The 16,069-nt window shown below is 50.8% G+C and overlaps 1 protein-coding gene across 3 annotated transcripts in view; it reads left to right on the top strand.

Annotated features, from left to right (window-relative positions):
* Positions 1–13,457, top strand: part of STEAP3 (STEAP3 metalloreductase) — a 51,562-nt gene extending 38,105 nt beyond the window's left edge. For all 3 annotated transcript variants that reach the window (XM_042994270.1, XM_042994272.1, XM_042994271.1), the window contains exons 4-5: positions 2,321–2,485; positions 10,626–13,457. In XM_042994270.1, coding sequence (XP_042850204.1) covers positions 2,321–2,485; positions 10,626–10,907 — 447 coding nt within the window. In that variant the 3' untranslated portion in view covers positions 10,908–13,457. The remainder of the gene's footprint in view (positions 1–2,320; positions 2,486–10,625) is intronic.
* Positions 13,458–16,069: the final 2,612 nt, after the last annotated feature.

Raw genomic sequence — 16,069 nt, 5'->3', positions numbered from 1 at the left:
CTGTGCTGACAGCTCAGAGGCTGGAGCTGGCTTCGGATTCTGTGTCTCCCCCTCTCTCTCTGCCCCTCCCCTGCTTGTGCTCTATCTCTCAAACATTAAAAAAATTGAAAAAAAAATCCCACAGGCTATAGAAGGCAGCCGGGATACAGGTCCTCATGCAGGTTCCTCGCCATCCATTGCTCCCCTGCCCACCTCACCCCTCCGCTTCGCAGAGTCACTGCAGAGTGGAAATATCAGAGGAAAAACACAAGACATTTTGCAAGCAAGTGTGGTATGTGTGTGTAATCATCCAGACTCTGACTTATGACATTAACTGCCTGATTTTACCGAAACGCAGAAAGGAATGACTAATGAGGTGTATCTGAAGAACAAACAACTTACAGGGAGATGACTTTACTCAGTGGCAGTTGTCAACACTGCGAAGGTGTAAGACTCGGAGCCCGTGACGCGGGGGGACCTCTCCGCCCTCTGCAGGGTAGTAGCGGTCAGACCCTTCTGGCAAATGCTGACACATGCTCAGTACACAAGCACCGTTGTGGGATTTCAGACGTGGCCTCTTCTAGCCCTCAGCGGAGAAACAGAGGCCCAGAGCTGGGATTGGCCAGTCACATACAACTAGTGGTCAGGATGAGAACCTGGGTCCCGGACTCCTGGTCCCTTAGTGGCTTAAAGACACCAGTGTGAGCCAACCGGCCCTAAAATAGAACAGAGGCGATCGTGTTTCTCAACTGCAGGAAAAGCACCGGGGGAGGCAGGGGGGAGGATGGCATTTTCTAGGTTTCTTTAAACTTTGTCCTATCAGGTTTTCAGCCATTTTGCTCAGCTCACCAGATTTTTTAAATTTTTTTTTTAATGTTTATTCAGTTTTGAGAGACAGAGAGCAAGGAGGGGTGGGGCAGAGAGAGAGAGAGAGAGAGGGAGACACAGAATCTGACGCGGGCTCCGAGCTGTCAGCACAGAGCCCGATGCGGGGCTCGAACCCACGAACCGTGAGATCATGACCTGAGCTGAAGTTGGACGCTCGATCCGCTGAGCCACCCAGGCACCCCTCACCAGATTCATTTTTAATATTGTCTCTGGTAACTGGACTTGGGTTATTTTTTTCTTTCCTGCTGAAATAGTGTCTCAAAAACCTGTATGAGTCATTCTGTTTTGCACAGCAGAGACCTGCCGGCTGAGGCAGAGTCACATTTCCTGACAGAAAATACTGTTCCTCGGTCTGCAGCTGTAGCACGAAAGCAGTGGCATTTCGTGGTGCTTCTCAGAGAACACCTTGACTTCCAGGAACTCTGCTACCTGGTCTAGATGGAAAATGACGGTTCTGCTGCAAGGACCTTAATGGAAGCTTCCTCGTGTGTGCTGTTCATGGCGTGGCAGGCACGCGGGCACTCCACGTGGGGAGTTGGGGGGGAGAAGTCTCTGGGCCCTGCAGGCCTCCCTGATGCGTGTGCCCTTTGAGCTCCGCGGGGGATCCCAGAGCTCCGTGAGGGCAGGTACCCTTGCTCCCAGCAGCCCAGGGCACAGCACACAGCAGGTGCTTCATAAGTGCTCATTGCTTGGCAATGGATCTCCATCCCTGTTGCCTGGCACAATGGTTGAGCCAAAGCTGTATTCCTTGGGCAGAAATGGGGGACAGAGTGGAAGATGGTAGCTGGTGGCTTTGAGTCGGGAAGCGCTGAGGGCTTTAGTGTCTCTGCGTGTCTTTGTGTGCATGCCCTCAGCGGAAGCCAGTGGCCGGGGCAGCTTGGGGGAACAGGAAGGTAAAGGGTCGAGGGTAAGACAGTCTGGAAGGGGAGCCAGGCAGCGGAGGCATGAACCCATCTGGCTGAAGGGATTCCAAGCTAGCAGAGCTCTTCCTTCCTTTGGGGGATCTGGGGCCCGGAAAACCACGTGATACGGTCATGTTTGAAGGGTCTGTATGTCTTACTGACTTCTCGGACCCCTTGCTGTTAGCTCACGTGACTGTGCTGCTTCACGGGCCCCGGGAAGCTTTGTGAAAGCCGAGACCCAGACTGCCCGGGTCCTAATCCCAGCCCCGCCGTCCACTACCCTGTGTGTCACCTTGGCAAAGTTACGTGATCCTCGTGCCTCATTTTCCCTCATCTATAAAGTGGGGATCACAGCGACCCCTACCTTGTGGCGTTGTAAATTGGGGGAGCTGATGCCTAAGAAGCACTTCGAACAGGACCAGGAGCACGTTGAGTGTGGCGGGCACGTTAGCTAGCATGGCGTGTCTCCAGTCCTAAAACCCCAGCTCGCCCACGCCCCAGGCCACCGACCTCTGCCACTGTGCTCACGGTTTTTCTTCCATCTCCATTAGGTCTTGGCCAACAAGAGCCACCTGTGGATTGAGGAGGAAGTCTGGAGGATGGAGATATACCTCTCCCTGGGAGTGCTGGCCCTCGGCACACTGTCCCTGCTGGCCGTCACCTCACTGCCATCCATTGCAAACTCGCTTAACTGGAGGGAGTTCAGCTTCGTTCAGGTAAGGTAGTTCTGCCTGCGCTAGTGAGCCCTAGCTCACTTCCTCAGCTTACGTTGGCCCCGACCCTCGTGTGCAAGCACCTTCCCTTCTGGGAACCGCCTCGGCTTTCACAATGTGTGCAACAGGACAGTTCAGTCAGATGCCAGGGCCTCCCGGGGCCTTGAGGGCTCAGCCAAGTCTCTTGATAAAGGGGGTGCAGACGAAGCTCCGTCCTCATGACATCTGGGGAAGCCGGGTGTAGGCGCGTGACAAAATCAGACAACAGGGACGCCGGGGTGGCTCAGTCGGTTAAGGGTCTTGATTTCGGCTCAGTTCACGATCTCACAGTTGGTGAGATACAGCGCACAGTCTGCTTGGGAGTCTCTCTCCCTCTCTGTTTGCCCCTCCCCCGCCCCCCATCCCTCTCAAAAGTAAATAATTTTTTTTTTTTTTAAAAGAAGAAAAATTTAGATGACAGAACACTGAACCCCGGGCTAAAACATTCTCAGTTTCCACAATCCTTGAGCATCTCACCCGTCTAGCTGGGATCAGTGAGCCAGTGAGTGAGCCTAGCCAGCCACCTGGCAACATCATCTCAACCTGGCCCTGCTGTCCCCTTTAGGCCCTTGATTCACACAGGGCAAAGAGGAGGTGAACATGAGGTTCACCAGGGTATAGGGGGTAAAACACAGCATTTCCCAAAGGATCACCATTCCTCTGAAAACTCCAGAGGAAAGGAGGTCTCTTGTCAAATAAATTTGAGAAAAGATTTGCCTTCCCCTAAGAGCCTCACAGTGCACTTTGACCCAGCAGAGATTCCGGTAACGTCTACAAGACACCCACCTTGACTTATTTCACCATTAGCCCCTTCCCTCCCCCGTTTTTTGTTTTTTTCTTTTTCTTTTTTTGTTTTGTCTTGTTTTTTTGTTGTGATTTTTCAGATAACGGTTACTTACGCTGCAGCAAACACAGTTGAGGAGATGCCGCTGACGGCACAGGGTCTTTGCACCTGTATTAGTTCAGCAAATACTTATTGAGCGCCTACTGCATGCCAGGCGTCGTGTTAGGTCTGTGATGTGACAGGGAACAAGACAAGGCATAGCCGCGTTGCAACTGAAAGGACAACTGAGACGGGGACATTTTTTTTTTTTTATCTTTCTTTGGCATCTCCCACTGTTCTCTGCACAAAGTACGCGGTCAGCCCCCATGTGTTGGTGGATTAACTCATCCCCTCCATGGATAGGTGCTGACTAATGCTGGGTTCTGCCATCGATACTGTATCAGGGCAGAGAACAGCTATCATATCCACCCCCATTATCAACAAAAAATCTGTCACACATCCTGTCTGTGTGGCGAGGACATGGTACAGGATAAGCAGAGGGATCATAAGAGCAGTGCTCTTACGTAATCCAAATTAATTGTTCCTGACTGGGGACGCTTACATACCCTAGAACAAAACAAAGTTGTGGTGGTTTTGTTTTGTTTTGTTTTTTAAGTGGATGTTTCTGAATCTCCCTGGCTCTGCTCATCTCCAGAGGTCCCCAGAGGAGTACTCGGGGCCGACGCAGGCCAGCATCGGAGGGGGGAGAAAGGAATTTTATTTATCTGCCGCTAATCCTCATGTGGCGCACACCCAAATCTAGGATTTTTCCGTTCCTGCCCGGAGTATCCTGGGGTGCGGGGTTCATCCACAATTAAAACAGATGGCGGGTTGCCCCCCTCACCAGCAAGTTGCTCCGTTAAGCAGCTGTAGATTACAGGCCCCGGCTCTGGCTGCCGGAGAAAGCCAGAGGATTTGATTTTGTTAGCAAAAGGTGCCCGGAACCTTGGCAGCCGCGCTCGACTTTACATATTTAAGAGTTGAAATCTAAATATGGAAGCCCCTCTGTCACTGCAAGAGCAGGGGGGTTGCGAGGCCAGGAGATGGGTAGGTAACAATGGCAGGGTTTTACTTGTGGAAGTCAAACGCCCACGTTCCGTCCAGAAAATCAAACGCTCTGTCTCCCAAGAGTGCAAACCGTCAGCGCGCGGAGCCTGGGGTCCAGCTCTGCCTCCCCCTGTCCCAGCTCAAGCTGGGGGCCGATGACCCGCGCCCTCCCCCAAGCCTCGCTTTACACTCTTAGAAGATGGGGTTAATGCCTACAGAGGTGTCCTGAGCCACCGTGGGGGTGATATGTGGAAGAAAACAAAAAGCATTTTGCTATTATGCTTGGGGCGTGTGGCCACATCTCCACTCTCCCTGACGAAGCTACCAACCACCCATTTCTGAGTTCACGAGATGCCGAGACACTCCAGCCCTGGGGGTCCAAATGGTCCAGGGCAGTGTTGGCAAACTGGGGTCGATTCTCACTGGTGGGTCACGAAATCAATTTGGTGGATCGCAACCAGCTTTTTACAAACGAAATAGGATGTTACAGAATGTCAGAGTGCCTTGCATGTTCCCCGGATAGATATTTTTTCCAATAGTCATGTTTGCATACGTGGTTGTGTACTGGGCAGTAATGAAAAATGTGATGGTTCCCGTAAGCCTTCATCACAAAGTTTGGAGTCCCAGAACTCCCTTGGAGAAATAGATACCCAGACCACCCCTGACCTAGACTGTGGCTGCCCCGTGAGATAGTTTCTTAGCCTGTCAGAGCATCAGTGTCCCCATTTATGTCTGCCCCCCTCCTGTGGTCCTCGGGAAGGTGTGAGCTGAGGACACGTCAAATGCACGATACATGTATTTAGTAACGGCTGAATGAGTTTTGAGATAAGTTGCAACCTTCCCCATAAGATTAGCACTCCCATCTCCTTCCGCTGCCACACATAACCACCGCAGGGTACTAAGGCTTAGAAACTGGCTGTTGGAGGGGCGCCTGGGTGGCTCGGCCAGTTGAGTGTCTGACTCAGGTCCGATCAGGTCATGATCTCACAGTTCGTGAGTTCGAGCCCCACATCGGGCTGGCTGCTGTCAGCACGGAGCCTGCTTCAGATCCTCTGTCCCTCCACTCTGCCCCTCCCCAGCTTGCATTGTCTCTCTCTCTCTCTCTCAAAAATAATAAATATTAAAAAAAAAAAAAAAGAAAGAAAGAAAGAAAGAAAAGAGAGAGAGAGGAAGGAAGGAAGGAAAGAAAGAAAGAAACTGACCATGGAGAGCCATGGTTCTCAGTGGGCTTGGCCTGCCTCCTGGGTCTATGGTTTATTTAGCTAAGAGTCACCAAAACGGTGTGTTGACTCCAGAGCAGTGACTTGTGTTTATCCTTTTGGTCCTAGGACTGTTTTCAAAGTTTTGAATTTTGTTTGCTGTTGTTATTGCTTTGGTTTGGTCTCAGCTGTGCTAACTGCTCTTACTAAGCCAGGTAGACGTTAGGTGGCAAAATACCCGGATCAATGCAGCCCACCTGGACAGAGAAATCGGGGTTCTGCTCTTAGAAGCCCAGGTCGGCCCCAAAGGTAGGGGAGCCTCCTGTGACCTTGCCCACTCCGGCCACCAGCCTGAAATAATGATAGAGACCAGCTCTGACCCCGGCTTTGTGAGCAGTTGGCCAAAGCCCCTCTGTGCCACAGTAACTGAGCACCAGCAGAAACCACTGACAATCTGGCTGTTTCTTTTTTGCTAATGAGCTTACGTATAATATAAATGGCTTTAGCTTGGGGAATACAGGCGTTGTTGGGATGGGGGCAGTGTGTGGGATCTTCAGACTGTTCCCAAGGACAGAGAGTTTTAGGAGAACAGACTCGCTGGAATCATCCAGGCGTCCCATTGGGACTGGAAAGTCAAGAGGCCCTTTGTTACTGGCTGGTCTTTGACTTTCAGCCCTCCCTGTAAACCATTAGCCCGAGGCTGGGGCTTGCTGCCATCTGTCAGCATGGAATTTTGGATGGCAAAAGGATGAGGACGTATGAGCAGGAGCAGCATCTCTGGGCCCTCCCAGTGCATGTACACATGCCCAGCACAATCCATGACTCCAAACTAGGAGCTGGGGGTGGTGGCCCACGTGGGTAGGGAGCTTCGGGGCATGTCACTGAGGGAGACCTGAGGCCTCACTGGGGCTACAGGGGCTAGGTTCCTGGGCCTGGGTGGGTTCTCATTGCTGCAGCATCTGGGGCAACCCCACAGTGCAGAGTGGGCGCCCATCAAGGCCTCAGTGGATCTTTGTGGAAGGCAGGTGTAGGGCCAAGTTGACCCTAATCAAATAGCCTGGGCAGAGGGCACACAGGGACTTCTCGACCTGACGCTAGAAAGGCTTGGGTGATGAGAGTCTCCTAAATTAGTTGTTCTTAGTCCTCCCCGCACAGGAGCATCATCACTGAATTTCTAAAAGCTAAAGATGCCTCAGCCCCACCCCAAACCAATCTAGTCTGCATTTCCGGGCCAGGCGTGGGCATTCATATTATTCCCCAGCCCCCCAGGCGATCTTACCATGTAACCAGATCTGAAAACCACAGTCCCAGACTCAGGGGTAAAAGGCACTTCCCAGGCATCTGAGCAAAGCCCAGTAAATCCACCTGAGTTAGGCAAGCAACAGTTTGGGGCCGGGGAGCTGGTTGAGGGACCCCAGCATGGCGTCTGGCTTGTTCAAGATTTTTTCCTGATGGTCTGTGTTGGGGGCTTTTCCTTCCCCCTCAATTTTTTTTTTTTTTAATTGTAGTGAAATAACACAAAATTTACTCTCTTAACCAGTTTTAAATGTTCAGTTCAGTGATATTAAGTACATCCACGCTGCGGTGCAACCCTCCCCACCATCCATCTCCACGGCTCTTTTCATCTTGCAACACTGACCCCATGTCCCCATTAATCACTAACTCCCCACTGCCCCCACCCCCAGCCCCTGGCAATCACCACTCCACCGTCTCTGACTTTTACTGCCTCACAGAAGTGCCCTGATGTAGTATTTGTCTTTTTGTGACGGGCTCATTTCACTTAGCATCATGTCCTCGGGGTTCGTCCATGGCAGAGCAGGTGTCAAAACTACCTTCCTTTTCATTTAAAAAAAAAAAAATTTTTTTTTAACGTTTTATTTATTTTTGAGACAGGGAGAGACAGAGCATGAACAGGGGAGGGTCAGAGAGAGGGAGACACAGAATCTGAAACAGGCTTCAGGCTCCGAGCTGTCAGCGCAGAGCCCGACGCGGGGCTCAAACTCACAGACCGCGAGATCATGACCTGAGCCAAAGTCGGCCGCTTAACCGACTGAGCCACCCAGGCGCCCCCCTTTTCACTTTTTTTAATGTTCATTTATTTATTTATTTTGAGAGAGAGAGAGCACAAACGGGGGAGAGAGAGGGAGAGAATCCCAAGCAGGCTCAGCGCTGGCAGCGAGGAGCCTGAAGCGGGAGCTCGATCTCACAGACCATGAGATTGTGACCTGAGCCGAAATCAAGAGTCAGGCGCTTGACCAACTTGAGCCACCCAGGTGCCCCAAAACTGCCTTCCTTTTTAAAGGCTGAATAATGTTCCACTGTTTAGAGTGATGACACTTTGCCTATCGATTCATCTGTTGGTGGACGCTCGGGCTGCTCTTGCACTTTGGCTATCGGGCACAGTGCTGGTACCAGCATGGGGTATATACCAATCTCTTCAGGACCCTGCTCGTAGTCCTTTGGGGGTGTATACCAGAAGTGAGAGTGCCGGAGCCCATGGTAATTGTATTTTTAATTTATTGAGGAACCTCCCTCCTGTCTTCCGTAGCAGCTGCAGCCTTTCATATTCCCACCCACGGTGCACGAGGTCTCACATTTCTCCATATACTTTCAACACTTGTTTTCTGGTTTTTTGATGGTAGCCATTCTAACAGGCACGAGGCAACATACTGTGGTTGGATTTGCATTTCTCTAATGATCAGTGATGCAGAACATCTCTTCCATTGCTTATTGCCCATTCAGAGATCTTCTTTGGAGAAACTTCTGTTCAAGTACTTTGCCTATTTTTGAATTGGGTTGTTTGGTTTTCTTTTTCTTTTTCAAGTTTATTTGAGCGTGAACGGGGTAAGGAGAGAGAGAGGGAATCCCAAGCAGGCTGTGCACCGTCAGCACAGAGCCTGACGCAGGGCTCGAACTCACGACCCGTAAGAGCATCACTTGAGCCGAAATCAAGAGTCGGACGCTTAATCAACTGAACCGCCCAGGTGCCCCTGTGTCATTTGGTATTCCGTTGTTGAGTTTAAGAGTTCTCTATGTATTGCGGATATTAATTCCAAATATTTTCTCAGTGCTGGAGACCTTTGTAACCCCAGTCTTCAATATCAGTAGATCAGAACTAAGAAAAAGTTGGTGTGGTTCAGAAGTTGCTAAGAGATTTGGCGTTCTTGATAGACACATCTGGAAGTGACGAGGATTTGGCTGTGACTCGCAGGCGGGGAGCCTTCCACTTGGGGACTGACCATTTTAATTTGACCTGACTGTGGGGAGTAGCACAGATCCAACGATGGCTTTTCCCAACAGGCTGTGTTGAGCCAGGAAATTGTTAAAGATGGGATAAAGACATCCTTGAAGTGGTTAAAAGCTAAGGAAAAACAGAGATGCCTAGGAGGATAGAAACTGGGGGTCTTCCGGCAACTAGTATTTTTCAGGGCTCAAGAATGCTGTGCTTGGGAACCTCTCTATGAACATATAGTGGCTGGTCATTAGAAAATGTTTGTTTCTTCAGAGAAGTACTGTAAGCAGTTCTCCCAAACAATGTTCTTTCGCATACTGAGGTGTCACATCTTTGGTGTCTGTACTGGAGTGGATATCAGCAAGGCGTTCCCCCGCGCTAGGGAGGAGCGAGAATGAGGCACGGTAGCAGAACTGGACCCACTTCGAGCCGTGCCTGAGGGGTGTGCGGACAAGACCGTCTCTCAACCAAACCCCTGGATCGATGCTGACAAGCTGGGCTGGAAGGAAATCCAGGAGGCCCAATTGTAGCTTCCCCGTGGAAAGCTCAAAAGCAACCCATAAAGAGTACCCTGAGGGACCGTCATACTGCCGCATTTCAATTAAACCCTTACAGGCTCTCCTTGGAGAAAATGCAAATGTGTGCACTGCTTGATAGGTCCCTGCTATTTTCATCCCTTATGCAATGAACACAGGGCTCTCCTGCCCCAAATCTCTTGGTGGTTCCTCAGTACCGCCCAGTGCCTCTCCCCCCCACCTGCCATGAAGCCCTAACCCTTGGTGCCCTGTGCTGTCCGTCACCCCGGCCTCATCTGGGGGGCTGCAGAACGCCGATCCATACAGCGCTTCCCCCACATCTCCAGCTCCAGCTTTGGGAAGCATGGACTTCCCACTGAGGCTGATTTAGTGGCTTGCCCGGGGTCACAGTGTCATGCGAGACTATACCACCAACAGTAGACTCTGGAACACCTCATTTGTCGTCCACAAGAACTTGACCTGCCACAGAGTCCGAGGCTAGAGCTACAGATCATCACTTCCCAGCTATTTACGGGCCGCAGCTTCTGTTTAGGTTCGTGACAGTCTCCATCTCTGCACATCCCCTTCCAGGCAGGAGAGTGCCCTAGTGGGGTTTCCCGCTGAGGTGTTCGTGAGTCGGGGCGTGGACGGGAGGGGAGGGACCGGCACCCATCAAGCTTAGGGCTTCACAAATAGCGTCAGGTAACCCGGCCCGCAGGCCTCTGAGCCGCTCTCACGACTGGTGCCAAAGCCACCTGCCAAGTACGCTTGTCACTTTGTGTTTAAATCAACCTAAAACAAGTTCACCTTTTTATCTCCCCTCATCTTAGGCCAATTATTATTTGTGAAACTATGGCTTTGGTATGCTGGGAGACACCTGGTACTCTAAGATACGTTGAAATATGAGCAAAACTAGTACAATGTTTTTAAACGTCTTTGAACTGCATTCCATCGAAGTCCTCTGGTGGCTGCCAGAATAACACAGTTTGGGGAAGAAACCGCCTCACTTTATCAGATGCTCATGATTCAGTCAGTCCCTACACACCTGCAGGCTGGAGGCATGATTGTCATTTTTCCATTGGGGAAACTGAGGCTCAGAGAGTTCAGGGAGTAGTAGTAAGATCATGCAGAGAGGGGGTCATGGGGCTGGGACTGGAACCCAGAGTCTTGACTACCAAAGCAACCCCTGCCTTCCTTCCCCTCTGCCAGGCAAGCCAGTGAGCCTTTGGTGGGATCGCTGTGTCTGTCGTCCCCCTGGCCCTAACTCCATGCTTCCTTTCTTCTGCAGTCCACCCTGGGCTTCATGGCCCTCGTGCTGAGCACCCTCCACACGCTCACCTACGGCTGGACCCGTGCCTTCGAAGACAGCCATTACAAGTTCTACCTGCCTCCCACCTTCACGCTCACGCTGCTGGTGCCCTGTGTCGTTATCCTGGCCAAAGCTCTGTTCCTGCTGCCCTGCTTCAGCCGCAGACTCTCCAGAATCCGGAGGGGCTGGGAGAAGGACGGTGCCGCCAAGTTTATGCTGCCGATGGACCACGCCCTGGCCCAGAAGACGAGCCACGTGTGAGGTGCCTGCCTCTGGCCCCAGAAACCAGACACAGGCAGGACAGTGCCCTGGGCCTGCCGGGGCTGCTTTTCTCGATCGAGCAGGATGGTGAAATGGTGCACACATTGGTGGTGTGAGGTCTGAATTCCTGGGACACCAGTGTAGGTGGCAACATTCAGAATGGCACACACACACGTGTGTGTGATATATATGTTCATGTATATTTCATATATATATATATACACATATATATATATAACAGGATTTGCATTTATACTTAAAGAGTTGAGCCCCTGAGATTTCAACTTGTAGATTTAAAAGCAAGGGCCAGATGTTAGAACAGCAGCTCACAGTGTTGTGATCTCTGCAGAAATAGACACACACTCTTTGCACAGAAAAGGCAGTAAGAGGCTCGTACCTTGGTGGATTCCATCCATTTGTGTCCCACTCCCTTTTTGCTGCTTTCCCAAGGCTTTTGTCGAGTTGGAGCCCAAAGGGGGCAGATAAGAGCTCTGCCTGGAGCCTCATGGGATCACAGGGTGGAAGGGTCGCCAGCGAGCAGGGGGTGGGCTCCTCCCTCATTCACCTTCGGCGGCAGCAGGAGGTCAGGCGGTTGCTAGGACCCTGGGGGGTGAGCCTGGTGTCTGTGCCCTGGGAGCAAATTAAAGATGAGTCCTTTGCGGGGTCGGGGCTGAAGCTGTCCCCTCTAATCCTCCTTGAGCTGGGGAGATTTTTTTTTTTTTTCCTGAAAGTCAGAAGTCACCACAGCGGCTACACATTGATCCTCCTGCGGGAGTGTGAAGTCACCTCCGCGTAGGAGCCACTAATGAACCGTCTTGAGAACAAGGGTAATTTTTTTTCCCTCCTTTAAGTTGGTGATGACTGTTCTTCAAACCACTGTGCCTTCTCACCTTTCAGATCATTAGTTTGGATATCTCTTAGGAAGGCCCAGAGCAGGCCCTCTGGAAATCAGTTCGAGGGGGAGGGGGAAACATAGCAGACAGCCCTCAGCATCACAGCTGAGGCTTTTCTCAGACCCGCCCAGGGCACCGAAGGACTGTCCCCGCTGAACTGGTCCTGTGGAAAAACCTTGGGACCTCATCAGATGCCCTCTGCTGCTGCCAGGCAGAGAACCTGCCAGAAAACCTCACTGGCTCCAAGTTCCACACTGCTCCAGGGAAAACAGGGAGCACGTGGGCAATGGTGACCCCAAGGATCACCAACCCCAGTCAGTTACACTCAGAATAGTTGGGAGGGTCTTTTCTACCAAAGCTGCAAACTCGTCAGACTGCTGCCCCAAAGCACAAGAGGCTGGACCCCAACCAGGGCTGCAGGACACGTGTCCTCGAAGCCCATGCCAACCCTTGCTGGTTCCTACTGAAAATGCTGTGATTTCCCCTGTGGATAAATAGCTGTTCTTGGCTGAGCCCCCCCGACCCCAGAACCAGGATGATCTGTCCTCTCCACCAAAAAAAAAAAAAAAAAAAAAAAAAGGACTTGTAGCCACAGAGGGGACAGGGTCCCAACGGAAGACATGAGTGAGACAAACACTGACCTCTGCTCCAAATGGGGAGTGTGGGTCTTCTGGGCCACAGGTATCTTAGGAGCACGGTCGAGCCAGCAAAGGCTGGCAAGACAGCGCTACGAGAAGAGGATGCCCCTGCCTCCCCCAGAGAGGCTTCATGAGCTCATGTCTGCAGAACGCATTAGGGTCCTTTAGTGAAAAGGGGGTGGAAAAAAAAAAAAAAGCCAAGTGCAAGAGTATCTCATTAGGCCGGTGACTGATGGAGGGAAGGTGGCGCAGGCGAAGTTGTCTGCTTCCTGCAGATGTTTTCCTTCTGCTCCTGCAAGGCTGAGCTGCAGAAGTTTGCCTTCCACATGGGCCCCCATGAAGCGGCGCCGTGATCCTCGGAGATGCTCGCTGAAAAGGAGGCAGGCGAAGCACAGATTCCAGCATTTGCTTAACACAATGAGGGCCCTTCAGTGTCCTGCTGATTGGAAGCAAGGAGAACATGGGCGACTGGGATCCACCAGGATCTCCAACCCCAGGCAGTACTGGTGGCCTTCCTTCTCTGACCCTCCTCCCTGGGCCCAGGGAATTTCCTTATACCAAAGATGCTGACACACGGCAAAATCCAGCATGCTCCCTCCCCTTCCCCGTCCACCTCCTGCTGCAGGTGCTCCTAAGAGAAGAAAATGGTTCCAAGGTGGGGGTGGCAGGAGGGAACAGGTGCAGCAGGGGACCTGGCCACCCACCAACTGGACAGTCGACTCATGAAAGGCGGGGGGGGCTGTGTGTTGGGCCTTGATCTGGTGTCTGCTGCTCTTCCCTACCTCACCAGGCAGCTGGCAACAGCACCCCCCATGAGAGTGGGTCATTCCCTTTCAGCCTGGTAAATTCTATGTGCCTCTGGGTACAAAAGTGCCTGAACCAATGTGCTCCAGAAGTCCTAAATGCCATGGTCTGAGGTTTAAAATCAATGCCATTGAAACAGTCTGTGTATTTTGTGTTTGAAACCTTGTAGGGCTTGTCTAAGAAGCAACAGAAATAAACCCCTAACCTTCTGTGAACTTCAGGCTTTCATTTCTGTCCCGCCGATCACCTGCCCACTCATTCGCTCATTGGCTCAGTGAGCCTTCTGACTGGCGCTTGCTCTGAGGCAATATGCAAGGTGAGTACAGAATGATCTGGGCTAGAGCTCACCTCTGAGGAAGGGTAGACATGAAGATCTTCAGCAACAGGCAAGGAAGGACATGGAGGAGATCCAGGTGACAACGTGGTGGCGGTGGCAGGATGCAGAGGAGGGGGGATGCGAAAGGGGCATCCGAAGCCCCTTCCTGGAAGGCTTCCTGGAGGGGGCGGCATCTGTGCTGCTGTCAGAAGGCTGCAGCCTTGAATGCAGGTGAGAGCTGCAGTGCTTCTCAAACTAGAATGTGCACAGGAGCGCATGTGGATCTTGTTCAAACGCAGCTCTGAGTCACGGATCTGGGATGAAGCCGAACCTGTGCATTTCTAATAAGCTCCCAGGTGCCCTGGATGGTGTTGATCCTCAGGGATCAGGGCTGAGATGGCTTCCTTTGTCCCCCTTGTGCTGCGTCTCTGCCCTGTTACCAACTTCTCCAGGACATTGGTCCCCTGGCTGCCCTGGAGAGCTGTGCCCCTGCACACTGCAGATGTGGCTGCGACCCCTGTTCTCTGAAAGGCAGAAGGAGCAAACGTGCACCCCACCAGAGCCACAGGCTTGCGCTCTGTGTGTTCCGTGTGGGATGTCCCCTGGGTGGTCCCACAAGTCGGTCCTGGGTCCATCAAGAAAACAAGAACTCTTCAGAGAACAGCCACCTATCAAGCAGTCAACCTTTTCTACTGAAACAGAACTGGCTTACTGTATAGGGAAGAAAAAACCCATACGCACAAAGCAGTCTAGTGGCTAAAAACCATTTCCTGGGAACAATGACTGAAAGATGGCCTTGAGCCCCTGATAAGAGTTTTCCAAAGAAAGAACCATGGTCAGAAAACAACTTCACTACAATAGTTTTCAACAACAAAACAAATCACATGCTTAGAGTTTTGCTTTTCTGCTCTGTGTCCTTCCACACATCACGGTGAGAGAGTTAAGCTTTAAAAGTGATAGAATGTCCATTATTAAGTTCTTGTGTGGTTTCACACAAGAACTAAGGAACGACCAGAATAACTCACGTAAGTTTAAGAGAAGATCACTCAGCTACTTGATAAGCTGAATCTTTTCCGAAAGCAATGACGTGGGCCCTTGGAAGTACAGAAGCTTGCTTCTACTGGGTCACTGCCCTGGTGTCTTTACAAAGAGGAAGCTAGAACCATTAGAGCAGAAATTCTCAATCTTACCAGACCAGCACCAACTTGTTCTAATGCATACTTGAAAATCTATTTTTACTAACCTAAAATGAAATTCAGAAATAGAACCTACCTATGCATATATTTTTTAAATCAATATAATAAGTTCTTAATTAAAACGAAATAGAGGGGCACCTGGGTGCCTCAGTTGGTTAAGCGTCTGACTTCGGCTCACGTCATGATCTCACGGGTTGTGACTTCGAGCCCTGCGTCAGGCTCTGTGCTGATAGCTCAGAGTCTGGAGCTTGCTTCGGACTCTGTGTCTCCCTCTCTCTCTGCCCTCCCCAGCTTGCACTCTGTCTCTCTCTCTCAAAAATAAATAAAAAACGTTAAAAAAATTAAAAAATACATTTATATAAAATGAAAATAATTTACACTAATATATACAATACTGATAATAGTAATTATGAGTAATCATACAGTAATTGGTTTCAGGAGACATACAATACTCAACATTGTTGACCTTTATAACTGACATTTTATTTTTTTAAGTTTATTTATTATGAGAGAGAGAATCCCAAGCAGACTCTGCAGTGTCAGTGCAGAACCCGACATGGGGCCTGAACCCACAAACCAGGAGATCATGACCCAAGCCGAAATCAAGAGTCCAATGCTCAACTGACTGAGCCAACCAAGTGTCCCTTTGACATTTTAAAGTAAGGGCTAAAGAGGGGCACCTGGCTGGCTCAGTTGCTTAAGTGTCCACTCTTGATATCAGCTCAGGTCGTGATCTTGGGGTCATGGGATCGAGCCCCATGTTGGGGTCTCCCTGACAGCATGGAGCCTGCTTGGGATGCCCTCTCTCCTCCCTCTGGCCCTTCCCTGCTTGCATCTCTCAAAATAAATAAAAGAAATAAGGGATAAAGGAAGTGTAAGTGTGTGTATGTGTGTGTGTGTGCATGCACACGCGTGCACTGAGTGTCTGAAACAGTATTGAATGCTGTGGAGAAGCAACATGCAGAGCAGTAAGTGTCCACTGAATTTGAAAATAGGGAAACTTTACGGTGAGAATGTCGATGCGGTGTTGGAGGACTGGGGAGGAATGGAGACGCTAAGGAAATGGAGACTAGTTCTGGACAACTCATCCAAGAGTTGGTTATAAAGTGGGAGAGAGAGAGGATTGGTAACTGGGGAGAAATAGAAGGACAGAAAGAGAGCTCGTTTTTTTTTTTTTTCCATGGCTTTAATCTGAACGTGTTTTGGGTGTTCCTGGAAAAGAACAAGATAAACCGGAGTGGCTGAAGACAAGAGAGACAGAGACAGAATGGGAATCCCAAGTCCTAGAGGATATGGAAAGAGCACAGGTGGCTTC

Source organism: Panthera tigris, chromosome C1, assembly GCF_018350195.1.
Source record: "Panthera tigris isolate Pti1 chromosome C1, P.tigris_Pti1_mat1.1, whole genome shotgun sequence".
Classification (NCBI taxonomy): Eukaryota; Metazoa; Chordata; class Mammalia; order Carnivora; family Felidae; genus Panthera; species Panthera tigris.
Note: the sequence above shows the minus strand (reverse complement) of the source record. Positions and strands in the feature narration are given on the sequence as shown.